Consider the following 13,562-nt stretch of genomic DNA (forward strand, 5'->3'; position numbering starts at 1 on the left):
AGGGACACTGTACACACATCACTTCAATGAGATTAAGTGGTCTGGGTGCTAAAATGTAAATTTCAGATAAGATCCCTTTAAATAACACTGCTCATTCGGGCGCGTTGCAGGTTTCCCATGTTTAGTAAAAGCAATGGCCACAAATACAGTACTTATTATATCCTTCTTCCTCAAACAGAAATGCAGGTTTAAAAATATAAAAAAAACTTAGCCGAAACGTATGTGGTATGAATCAACTGCAAACAGAAGGCTGATGTGAACAGGAATAGCACTCAAACTATGCTTCCCCACCATGCTGGATGCATTGCCGCGTCGCTTTCTAATGACGTCACGGTCTCGGCAGAAGCGGTGGGGAGAAAGCTGCGGGCCATGTGACTTAGCTTCCTGCTCTCCTGTTTGTAGGTGGTGTCTTGCAGTCACTGCTTTCCCGACAGGTGAGCTTTGTAATAATCACATATGTGAGCATGTGGTCCTTTTTCTTTTTAGTAGTAATTATATCTTAACCGAAAGTCTATTAATCAACATATAATGATATTTGATTTATTATAATATGTTTGTAGGAGTTGTCCGTGAATTCTATACTAGACATACTGGTTGCAGAGAAATATCATCTGCCCTGGAAAACTAGGCTAACAGTTCAATTAACTTACAAGTAGTGTGCGTTCCCACTTAGGTTATTATTTTGTTACAGACAACAAACCTTTTTACCCACGTTGTGAGTTCCCCATGCATAATATATCCGTGAACACTGCCTTTTGTCTGAGTATCTGCTTGGTATTATGTTAAGTATAATGCTTAACCAGCAGGACGGCTGATCATTAGAAGTACAGTCCATAACAGTTACAGTATAACATATTAGCCATCATTGATTTGATTTGTTAATGTGTCCAATTGCATTGTCACAAATTATTGTTAAAGGAACATTATGACATCTTATATTATAAATAGATATGTTTACTTGTAAAGTTGGAGTCTTCTCTATCTATACAGATTGTTGGTACCTCGTCTTAAAGTGGAACTGCCCCTGTCTGGAGACTTAGCATAATTTGTAAAGACCACCGACCGTGACAACGCTGCTGGGGGTCCAGTGACCAGGGTGGCTAGGCAGAGGTGTAAGTTTTTTTTTCACCTGAGCATGTCCCTCATTGGCACCGCCATAACTTCCTGCCAGTCCTCTGTTGCTCCTGCCACTTCAATTCCAGGAGCCGAAGTCCTTGCTGTACTCTCATGAGAGTACAGCAGTGAAGTCTATGGCTGGGGGGATTGACCAGGCTTGACGACGGTGGCTCCACCCAAGTTTCAGACGTTAGAAAAATACTGACATTTTGTCTCACTATATTTTTTGACTGGGTTGCAATTTCAGTGAAATTCTTACAGTCAATATGGGTATTTCAAAAAAATGATTGTATCTTTATGAAATGCTTATTTTGCCTGGAGGGTGACACTGCTGCTTTAAATGAACAATCCACCATAATGTGCATAAAGCACATATTTGTGACATTTATAAAAGTGTCAATTTCAATAGAAATCAGCACTTTCATAATCGTGGTAAAAACACTTCTCTGATTTACATTCATACATCCAGGGAGGTTTTCTTCCACTTCTTTCAACTCCACAGAGCTAACGGAAGCGGCAGGTGAGCTTGGGTAGTGCCTGCCTTCCCCCCCTTTTCAGTGCTGTATTACATCTCACTGAAAAAAATAGGAAAGCCATGACTGAAATGATTTGCCTGGAAACAATAGGAGAATTTGCAAAGGTTCCAGAAAGCAGGTCTGCAGTTCTTGCAAGCTGCTTTTTCATATACTTCCAAAGAAAACAGACAAATATACATGCACGTTTTCTTTGTGGTTATATCTACTAATTTGTTATAAGAGCTATATTGTCAGCAGAGTTATCTTTAAATGTAAAAAAAAGGCAGTAAAACTCGTCTCAGAGCGGCAGATGCTTCTCTGCGTCTTAAATCATTCTGACAATTAATCTCAAGCCAATCCAATGCTTGTCATAGAGAAGCATTGTGGCCCTACTGCGCTTAGCCAAACGGATACTTCTAAATGAGAATCATTGAATCCAATGCTTCTCTATGGGAAGCATTTGCAATGCTGATGGCAAATACTTTAAATTGTTTTTTTTTTTAAAATTAACAAAGCTTTATTTTTAACAACAAAAATACAATTCTTAAAGGGCCACTATTGCCACCAAAACCACTGCAGCTTAATGTAGTGGTTCTAGTGTCTATACCCTGACCCTGTAGGCTTTTAAATGTAAACGCTGTTTTTTCAGACAAAGTGTCTCTACACCCAGTGACAAACACTCAGGCGCCAGGACAAAATTCCTAGTCACCTTGGGACCTGGTACCTGGGATTTGTCGAGTTGATGTGGATTTGGTGCTTAGAGTATCCCTTTAACCCCTTAATGACCAAACATCTGGAATAAAAGGGAATCATGACATGTCACACATGTCATGTGTCCTTAAGGGGGCTTATTCATCTATTTGACTCATGATTTGCATTAACAAATATTTTATTGAATCAATATATTTGGGTTTATTACTCTCCCTTTGTTTCAGGCAGTTCCAGACAACTTGCACTTTTTATGGGGTCATATAAGTGGTAGGTTCTCTAAAGGTAAGCTGCATGAACTGAACTGAACTATTCACTTACTATAAGGCTGTTCAGTTTGATCTACTTTTCAAAGTTCTCCATAGCCATAATATCCCTAGGTCAGTGAAATTAAAGGACAACTTCAGGATATTTATTTTCCTTGGCTTCCATCATTGATCAAGGTGCTACCTACTGGTGGCCTGAAGCTAGTGAATTCCACAGCTCCATTCCATAGCTATTGATACAGAGACTCTCCTCCCCTGGAACTAGAAAAAAGCCTCCTTTTTTTTAGTGTTACGAGAAACACATTTGGGGATATTCATCAAAATGTTCTAAAAATAGCAATTCAATTTCATCATTTTTTTGATCCTATTTATTAAAGAGATCTAAAAAGCAATTGCTTCTTCATAGTAAATGCAATCATTTTTCACAGTAATTTCCATTTCAGAAGAGCATTAAATGTATAGTCCCGGAAAAATCTTTCCTGTCTGGGGGAAAAAGTAGCAGAACTATTCATAAATCTGTTGTGAAAGTGCACATTAAAAAAAATGCTGTCATAGTGGCTGCAAAAAACCAACAGATGAATTAATCTGACAGATTGGTTCAACTGTGCCAAAATGAAATGGAAAATTGTTGGTGATACTTTGATAAACTTCCTCATAATGTGGTGGAATCTCGGTAAAAATAAATTTAGTAGGCCGAGATTACCACGTGGCATGTGTACGTGCTTATACTGGTGTATCGGTCGGTTGGTTGCACGTGGCAAAGATACGATCAGTAGTGTACGGAGCATGTGCGAGAATACCGGATGTAGTATTCCCCTCCTCCATTGTGCTGGGCAAGCCATGCGGTCAAACAGGAAGTTAGTTCTTGTTCGTTTAATTGGGTAAGAGAATGTGTGGGTGGAGCTACTTATAGGTGGAGTTACATGCTTATATAAGGAGCCTACACTATTGTCCGGGGCTCAGAACTTGTTGTATTTTGGTGACATTAGTCCCTCTGAGTCCCGATCGGTGAACCGAATACAGAATCTCTTCCTTCCTGAAGAAACCTGTGTCCATCTCTCTGTGCTTGGCTTCCGTCAGTTTCTCCGGTATCAATAATATGCCAACCTGAATACCTGGAGAGAGAGGCAGGTTTTACATTTTTAGATTTCTACTTGAACTTTATACCCACTACATTGGTCATTCCCCTTGAAGTCTCTGTAGGTGATCCTCTAGATCAGTGGTTCCCAACCCAGTCCTCAAGTACCCTCTAACAGTCCATGATTTAGGGATTGCCCAGTTGTGTCCAAGGTGTAATCCCTACATTCTGGACTGGTAGGGGGTACTTATGGACTCACTGGCGTACATACTGCGGTCGCAGCTGCGACCGGGCCCGTCACTCCAGGGGGCCCGGCCGCACTGTGGACCCCTGCGACCGTGTACTTGCCACCATCTTTTGCGCCCCCAGCCCGAGCGGGAAACCGCCGGGGCTGCCGTCCTAGGGGTCCATCAGGTGGCCCATGCTGTCAGGGCCACCCAATGGAGATGGATTGTTACGGTGCCCGGTCAGCGTTGCGCGCTTTAACAGAGCGACCGGGCCCCCTGTTATGACATCACAAGCTGGGAGGAAGTGACTGCACGTCACTCCTGCCAGCTAACACACAGACCGCGTGGGAGGAAGCAGAGGGAGTCAGAGTGGGAACTCTGACTCCCATCCACCTGAGCCACCACTGGAAAGTCACCCTTCTGCACCTAAAAGGTAGGAAACAGGAGGGTGAATTAATTATGTGTGCGTGTTTGTGTTTATCTGTCTGTATGTATGTATGTGTCTGTGTTCCTGTCTGTTTGTATGTATGTGTCTGTCTGTATGTATGTGTGTGTCTGTTGGGGGGGGGGGGGGGGATAGGGAGGGACCCACAGATCAGTTTCACACAGGGGCCCCATGGATTGTGTGTACGCCACTGTATGGACTGGATTGGGAACCCCTGCTCTAGAAGTCTAGGCAAAAAATCACTTTTCTACACACTGCTTTCCATTTTCCTCCATATAAAGAAAAATGGAAGGCTGAACTAGGGGAGACACTTAATGATGAAGACTTAATTCTTCATGAAAACAATCATACATTAACAACTTATGTGACCAAGAAGGAGACTACCTTAAAAAGTCTGTCCAAATAGTTTACGTATCCTGATAGGCTGCACTAATTATTACTTACTTCTAGCCTACATGTGTTTCACAAAGAGGTCAGGATATAATGCATGCACATGAATAATTACTGTTCTTGTGTTGTTTTTTTTTCTCTTCTCTAATTTATATTCCACTTTATTTGGATGCTATTGCTATTGTTTGATGTATCCATTTATTCTAAAATAAACTTCAATTAAAATCCAAAATTTAGTTGCAAAAATATATATATATTTTACTGCGTTATAGGTTATTGAAAGGCCATGAATGAGTTGGGAACAAGAGTCAAGACCATGGAGTTTGGTAAGTAATCATGTTTGTCTTTTGATTTTTCTTTGGAAAATGTATTGTCTGCCTTCATATTCTAGAGATAAGATGTACCATACTTAAAGGGACACTCCAGGCAGCCCTTTTTACTCACCTCGTTTCAGTGCCGGGAGCTTTGTGATGCCGCGCCCCCGGTTTCATTAAAGGGACACTGTAGGCACCCAGACCACTTCTGCTCATTGGAGTGGTCTGGGTGCCAACTCCCACTACCCTTAACCCTGCAAGTGTAATTATTGCAGTTTTTCATAAACTGCAATATTTACATTGCAGGGTTAACTCCACCTCTAGTGGCTGTCTACTAGAGGTCACTTCCTGGGTTCTAGCACAGGTTTCCTGTGCTAGAGCGTCGCTGGACGTCCTCACGCTGTGTGAGGACCTCCAGCGTCGCTCAAAACCCCATAGGAAAGCATTGAAATGATTTTTCAATGCTTTCCTATGGGGAGACGTAATGCGCATGCGCGGAATTTCCGCGCATGCGCATTAGGTCTCCTCGGCCGGTGAGCGAGATCAGTCTCGCCCACCGGCTGACGTAATCACTAGGAGGAGCGTCGCGGAGGCGGAGACAGCGGCGAGGGACATCGCCGCTGTCCCAGGTAAGTCACTGAAGGGGTTTTCACCCCTTCAGTAACCGGGGATTGGTGGGTGGGAGGGAGAGGGACCCTCCAGTGCCAGAAAAACGGATCGTTTTTCTGGCACTGGAGTTTCCCTTTAAAATGACGAAATAGGCGGGCGCGAGCAGGGAGCAATCAGACGCTTCCATTCGGAAGCGTCATTGCTCCCTTGTGCGCATGCGCGGCTTCGCCACACATGCGCACATACTTCATAAGGTGGCATAAATGCCCTATTAAGTCGTGAGCTCACTACCGCGCATGCGCGGCTGCGAGCTGAGCTGACTGACAACTCAGCTCACGTCTTTGCCCGCCCCCCTCCTCTGATTACAGGCAGGAGAGAGAAGGCGCGCACACAGTGCCTTCTCTCTCCTGCACACGTCAGACGTATTTTAATACATCTGACGTGTACATGGCCTTTTTAGGGCCATACATGATAGGAAGTCCAAAGAAAAACTAGTTACCTGCGCTCTCTCCTTTATCCCTATGTATTTTTAAAACAAATGGAGGTCTTTTAGTTACCTCCAATGGCCATGAGAGGATGAGCCCACCTGCCAACATCAAGGCAGACCCCCCTAGGTGGGTCCTAACTCTAACCATTCACCTTGCTTCCTTGAGCCTCTGGCAAAAAACTCTAATGAGACTGAAAGGGGTATTTTTTTATATACACCCCTATACATTATTAACCCTTAATAGGGAACACATGGGATGGGCGGCTGCATTGTAACAAGGCTGGGTAATACAAAAAATGGATACAAATGCAGAAAGATAAGTCCTGCGCTCAACTCCCATCACTTTATTGAGATGAAGTGGTTTGAGTGCCCATAGTGTTCCTGTAAGATAGATAGATAGATAGATAGATATATCAATATTAACAGTGCTCTCACTACTGCAGGGGATTCTGGGTAGGTGTATGCAAATGAGGTCAACAAAGAACCACATTTTTGCCTCATAATTCCACTTTATACATGGATTCCTTGGAGTATGTGTCTGCTGTATACAACAGCTGTGAAACACAATTCAGGAAGAGGAGCAAAGCCAGTGAACCACTCATGGACAGCTGTTTCGTTGTTAATGCCACTCATTAGGTTGGTTTCTGGCTTGCTATGGAGGCTTGGCATTACTTGTAAAGTACATACCAAAAGAGTTGTGGTGGGGAAAAAAAAGTGTGGATGAAAACCCCTTCCCCACCACAACTCGTTTTATGGAATATCTTGAATAAAGGAATTTTATTTATCTGCAAAGACTGTGAGTGCAAGCCATTATTTTCTATTTTTATATTAAGGCTATGGCTATATATGCACCTGGCATTTAATTTATTAGTCTGAGTGCAAGGGCTTGCGAAGATATATATATTTAGCACTGCTTCTTCATTTTATATGACATGTCTACTTTATAGAGGACAGATTTGAGATATTTGTAAAGTAGTATTAAAATTATTTTTTACCCAATATTTCTGTTAATATCTATCAAAAAGATATGTCACACAAATCATCAACAAAGAGATTGCTTTGCAGCACTTAGGACTTTCAATAAAGGTTTCATAGCCTTTTTTTATTTTTTTTTATTTAAGGGGGGGTAACATTTTTAAGTAGTTTTAAAAGTAGTGTGAAACATGTCACATTTTTCTTTGTATATTTTAGCAGATTTTTGTGCCTCCAAAATCTTGTGACTAAGGATACTCAGCCTTGCTTTCTAAGCAACAATAAGTGGTGTGAGAGAACTCCAGAAAATATTAATTAACGGAATGAGCTAGAGAAAAAAGTAATAATTGATCATTCACACCAGAAAAATATCCTAGAAATGGCTCATATTACTTTGAAACATCTTGCTAAATTTCCCGCATTGTTCCATTTTGGGCCTCACTCACTGATGACTGTACCAATTTATTAATCTATGTACAGTGCTCAGATAAAATTTACAATTTATAAGAAATGTTGCATAAAAAAATCCCTCAATTAGCACATATAAGGTGACATAAATAGGAAAATGTAAAATTTGTTCATAGCTGGTTATTTACAATTTATTACAGTTTGATTTATTTTATTTACCTTGATCCTTTTTTCATGCTCTTTAGCAAAAAAAACATTTTTATAGGGTTTAGCATCGTTAGTTATTCAAAACATATCCCTCTTTAAACAAAGCTCCTGTCATATTGCGTAAAAATAACAATGGCATGTTATTAGCTTGAAGAAAAACAATAACAGTTTATTTCAGGCACAGCGATGTTCTTGAAATATTTCTTTGTAGTTTATTTATTTTTCTTTTCATACAGGAAGCTGGAATATATGTGAACAGACGGTGGTGCTGCAGGGAGCCTTCCTACTAGCAGAAAAACTTATCACTCCAAAAACTTTGTTGGAAGCAAAGAAATCTGACTGGCTTCTCATTGAAAAGCCGGTTACCAGTGCTTTAAAGGAAATAAGCTCAGGCAATGGTTCGCACAGCCACGAATGGAAGAAAAGAACCATTGCTATGCTTTGGGCCAAAATTCTTTCTTGCAGGCCTGGGTTGACTGTAAATTCAGACACTGACATTGAGAGGAAATGGAAAGAGGATGTTTTTTTTCCAGTGGAAAACCTTATCCCGAAAATAAATCACACAGTCTTCTTTGAACTTCTTAAAACAACCAAATCAGCAAACATATTTGCAGAGTTGCTCATAGCGCTTCCTACAGATTTTTGGGTTGAAGAAGTGTCGATAATTGTGCAGCATATTTGCGATGAGACCTCTTTGGAGGATGTTACTTTCTTTTTGGATTTGTGGTGGGAAATCATGAAAAGCAGCAATAATCAACTGGATGAGACATCTGTGTTATTTTCTTCTATTGCTTCTAGTTACCTTTTACAGATGTCCAATGAATCTTGCCCAAGCTCGAAGCGATTTAAGCATGATCCAGAGCAGACACTCACTCCTGCTGACAAAATTCTTACAGTCTTTCTAGAAGGTCTTCATAAAATTAGGCAGCACATAGAGAATAGCAAGCTGAAATGCTACACCGTTGCAAACTTGGCAGAAATGTTATGTTCCTCTGCTTTCCTAGAGAAGGAGTTTGAATCTCTTCCCGTAAGGCTGTATTTGGAAAAACTTGCTGCTATCGTTCATTTTCATAGCACAGGAGCCAAAGATCACAGCCTCTTGGAAGTGATTCGAGAAGGAGAGAGGATCATACAAAGTGGAAGTGCTGCTTCAAAGTTTAGATTACTACGAGGTGCTCAACATTTTGGCCTCGATATTCTTAAAGATCTACTTCTTCAATGGGGAGACGAGTTACAAAATTATATAAATGATGGCAAAGAGATTAGCTATGAAGTCTATAGAATGGCAGAGAGTATTTCATCTTTACACAAAATCTTGATTGTATCAGAGAATACAGATACATTTCCAGAGGAACAGAGAGGCAGTGCTTTAGAACTGGCAGAATGTATTTCAAGACTTCTAGAGAAACCCTCAAATATTATTTTGACTTCTAATTTGAACGATAGTGAGATTATTGCGTCAATTGCTATGAAAATAATTGATGATAAAGCGGCACGTTACAAAGAAGTCTGCTCCGTTTTTGCTTCAGAGACCACTTGGGCTTTTTCTCGTGCTTGGATAAATTGTCTTACAAAGAACAAAGCCCACTTTAAGGAGACTGACTTAATATTTATATTGCTGCAAACTGTAGTAAATGCTGTTTCTACACAAAGCAATGTTAAAATCAAAGAAGTACGTCAAGTTTCAGAGGTAATTTTAAGCCTCTTTTTGGAAATTTCTTTAGCAGAGAAAGATACTTTGCTGATGAGAGTTTTATCTTCATGGGGCAATAAAGGACTTTTGCACACTATGGAGGCATTCACCGATAATTTCCAGGAAGAGCTTAACATAACTTTTAATCAAATTTCTCAAAGTGTGACTGACTTCAGTGTTAGTAAAGCAGTTTCTCGGGTAGCCAAACTGGCGTTGTTGAACCCCGAAGCAGTTGTAAACAAAGCATGCCACTTTGCAGTGGTCAACGATGGTGCTCATATATTTTTAGGCAAAATTTTGACTTCTCTCCCTGCCTTACGTTTTAAGGATTTAAATAATGCAGAAAACTCTAGCTCTTTATTAACTCAGTGCTTAATGGATACATGTTGGGGGAAACTTTCATCTGTAAAGGAGGAGAACCAATTCCTATCTCTACTGACCTATCTCATGGAGCCTTCTGAGTCCTCCGATAATACTACTGCCATCAGTCTTCTTCAGCCAGAAGAAGTTGTCAGGACTTTTGTTCTTCCATATATTTTAGAGGAATGTGTTCATGTTGAGCTGTGCTTACACATTCTTCATAAAGCTCTATGTGCAAAACCTGTACAGACATTTGGCAAACACTGGGTTTTGTCTTGTTCTCCATTTCCACTTCTTTTGTCTCTTTGTAAACTTCTTAACATCTATACAAAGTACTGGCAGCCATCTGATAAACCATATTGCCTTACCCTGGGCTCCAAAGAATTAATTGTTGACATAATTAAACTACTGTGTAGTGCAATCATGCCAGAAGCTGAACATGCCCTGGAAACATGGAACAAGTCTCTATTTTGGCTACACAGAAAAATGGAGCATTTGGATTGGGTAGTGTGCATCAGACTGCATCCTATTTATGGAGAGCATTTCAAAAAAGAAGTTCCTGCTTCGTTATTTGAGCTTTGCAACCTATCCGAGAACGAGTGGACAGCACTTGACTTTCCAGAGTATGGTCTTGGTACAGGACTCTTAGCATGGTTGGAATGTTGTTGTATCTCAGTTGAGATGAAAGACCAAATGCTCTCCCTTCTGTCCGTCAATACAGAAAACCCAGAAGAAGTCAACCTGTTTAGTAAAGGGTTCCTTGTAGCAATGATCCAGGTCCTACCATGGTGTTGTTCAACGGAATGCAGTCTTCTGATCCAAGTGGTGTGTGACCTTCTGCACAGGCAAATACTCCATGTACCTTACACTCTGGAATACGTGCAACATATGCCTCTTCTGAACCTGCGGCCTTTTGCATTCAACCTTCAGTTCTCCATTCTCCTACTTCGAGGATTCCAGCTTCTCTGTAGCTCTAGCTGTTCCGAATGGCTTTCTCATGAAGGACACAAGCATATTGCACGACTTTACAGTTCTTGTATATCTTATATACTGGATACAGTCAAGCAGACCTTGTCGGGGTGTAACCTCCAACTGCAGCAAGAAGGGAAAGAATCAGATTATGTACAGGAAGTCTTATTCATTTACACTCAGGTATTCTGCCATGTGCTCCATATAATTGCCATGATGCCTGACAACACATGTGAACCTCTTTACATTCTGTCACTTGAAATTCTCTCATTGTATGAAACCCTGAGATCAACAGACACTTCTACAAACTGCTTGCTCAGAAGAGCCAACGAGAGACATTTCTTGAAGTCTATTACAGAGAATGTGAGTAATGACCAACATCGCATTACTTTAATGCAGAAAATTGGCAAACTCTAGCGGGCGATATCTGCATTCCCAGGTCCTCATGCACTGGTATTGTGGAATATGTTATTCCTCATTAACTCTTTCAGAGTTAGGTTATGCAGTTACTGGCCATCATTTGGTTTAGGATGCTACCAAAAAACAGCCATCATAGCTAATACATTTTTCTAAAGAATTCTGCTTAAATGTATTTCCAGCTGATGTAGAGATATGCAATCTTGAGACGTATGTAGTGTGACTTATACTTCTATATCACAGTTATGTAATAGTTACACTACTGGGATCTGCTGCATGTTGGTACCATGTCTTGGTACTTCCCCAAACACTTGATTATACAAAGATTGCACAATAAATGCTTTAAAAATGAAACACCGTATTCATTTGTTTTAATAATAAAATTAGCTTGGTACCATCAGTGTAGTCCTGACATTATGAACCTACTGACAGGAAAACTGCTTTAACTCAACATCTTAGTCTGCCCGTCCTTTATATTTCAATGGCATTGTGGTACAAATACACAATTCATTGCTTCACACTAGCCACTGCGCAAAGCTGCATAAAAGTATGGCGGGAGAATGCATTGACATTCATGGCAGCAGTCTGATAGGAAGAGACACAAGCAATCTTTAGATATGCATATCTTTTTAATGGTAACTGCTACCATAATTTGCATACTTGTCTCATTTAAACCTTTTGATGGTCGGTCCATTGTATTGATTTATCTGTAGAATAGAGTGGGTTTGTAGTGAACTGGAGAACTTGTGAAAGCTCTAGATATGTAAACGTTTCCTTTTAGATGGCAAAACACAGCTTATGCATATTCTTTCCACTCCAAGAGTAATAGAACATTATACCATTTTAGTGATAGTTGTAGTGTGTTCATGTCTAACCTAGATGTTAAATCGTCATGCTTGTAAGCTTCTTTTACTCTTACATGGCTTAAAGTGTAGAAAAACACTAGTTTCCACAGTAACAACAATGGCCCAAAAACGCAGATGGTTATTATTTAAGCTAGTCTAAAGTCTAGTCTCTTTAATTTAAAACAGAATAAGTACATTGTGTTAATGTTAAAAATTAATTGTTTTTGAACTTTCATAGTCCAAGATTCCAATGTCTAGATTAATAAAGTTGTGTCTAAAAGTGTACATGAATAGTGTGATGCCAGAAAAAAAAAACGGTCATGTGCTACCTGTTAATTTGTTTTAATTACTTCAATGGGATCAAGATAAGTAAAACATCCAAACCAGTCAGACAAGCTTCCACATGGAGATATGGGAAATAATACAACCATATCATGAGTAGCTGATTCATTACTTGCTACAAACATCAGTCTATCTCAAGTTATCGGAATTGGAAAAACATTGATTTCCCCATTTTGATTCACTTATTTACTAAAGTTATACTCCGAGCACCAACTTCAGTGTTTTGGAATCTGTATCTGCAGCATTTTGCTTTGAAATGCTGCACTGCAGAGCTTAACCCCTTCCCCGGTGGATGTATAACTCAGGCAGTGTCAAACAAAATTCTGGACTGGCTAATGTCAATTCTGTGCAAAATTTGGCATCTGACACCAACACGCACAGCATGCTAATATCAGCCAATGGTGGCACACCCCCTGTGCTGCCTCTGTCTTCCCCTCTGTCCTTCCTCCTTAACAACCATCCCCTGGCAAGCCTTTATATTTAAATTTTGTCCATTGGTATAGGGTGCGATCAAGCACAAAAGAGGTTAATCCAACCAAAATCAGTGGAGTAACCTTTTAAGGATAAGCTCTCAAAAAATAAGCCACCCCCTCCCCCCAGTTTAGAGACAGTGCAACACCCTTCTCTTGCAGCAAAATAGGCAGGCCCCTCCTCATCCTCCACCTCTTTGCTTTAAAATACCCCAAATGCCCTTGTTGTCTGCCTATCTTTGGCAGGGTAGATAGGACTCACTTTTTTTATTTTCCACATGTGGTGCTGCGGCTGGAGAGGGGTTAGTTCAGAGTGTGGCCGGGCTCTTTTATCTTCGAGCGCTGAAAGGCATGCCAGGTACCTGCTTTTCACACTCTGACATCCGCCCAGTCCGTGCTGGAAGTGGCGTGTGTGTGTGCATGGCTGGGAGGCTGTTTAGGTGGAACGCATGTACTGGTGGCGATGTGTTCCACCAAGAGATTGTAGTGCTTTGGCGCCAAATTCAAACAGGAAGGCCTTGGAGACTTTTTATACCCAGCAACAACTACATAGTTCAGCTCTGTTGTAGGTATGCTCTCACCAGCCCTCCAGCATACCCTAAGGCCTAACAAGGTAAGACTTTTTGCTTTTACTTTTTAATTATTCCTCTTGTCCCCAGTTTAGTTTAGTCAGGTATTTTTCTTTAATTTCATTTCTTGTATGTCTAATACTGAAACCTCTGGG

At 40.7% G+C, this 13,562-nt stretch overlaps 1 protein-coding gene across 1 annotated transcript; it reads left to right on the forward strand.

The window, feature by feature from the left end:
- Nucleotides 1–351: 351 nt before the first annotated feature.
- On the forward strand, nt 352–12,301 carry GEMIN4 (gem nuclear organelle associated protein 4). The gene is made up of 3 exons (XM_063457181.1): nt 352–434; nt 5,018–5,071; nt 7,979–12,301. The coding sequence occupies exons 2-3, from the start codon at nt 5,032–5,034 to the stop codon at nt 11,179–11,181; spliced, it is 3,243 nt and encodes a 1,080-aa protein (XP_063313251.1). The 5' UTR covers nt 352–434; nt 5,018–5,031; the 3' UTR covers nt 11,182–12,301.
- Nucleotides 12,302–13,562: the final 1,261 nt, after the last annotated feature.

This window comes from Pelobates fuscus, chromosome 1 (genome assembly GCF_036172605.1).
Source record: "Pelobates fuscus isolate aPelFus1 chromosome 1, aPelFus1.pri, whole genome shotgun sequence".
NCBI classification, from domain to species: Eukaryota; Metazoa; Chordata; class Amphibia; order Anura; family Pelobatidae; genus Pelobates; species Pelobates fuscus.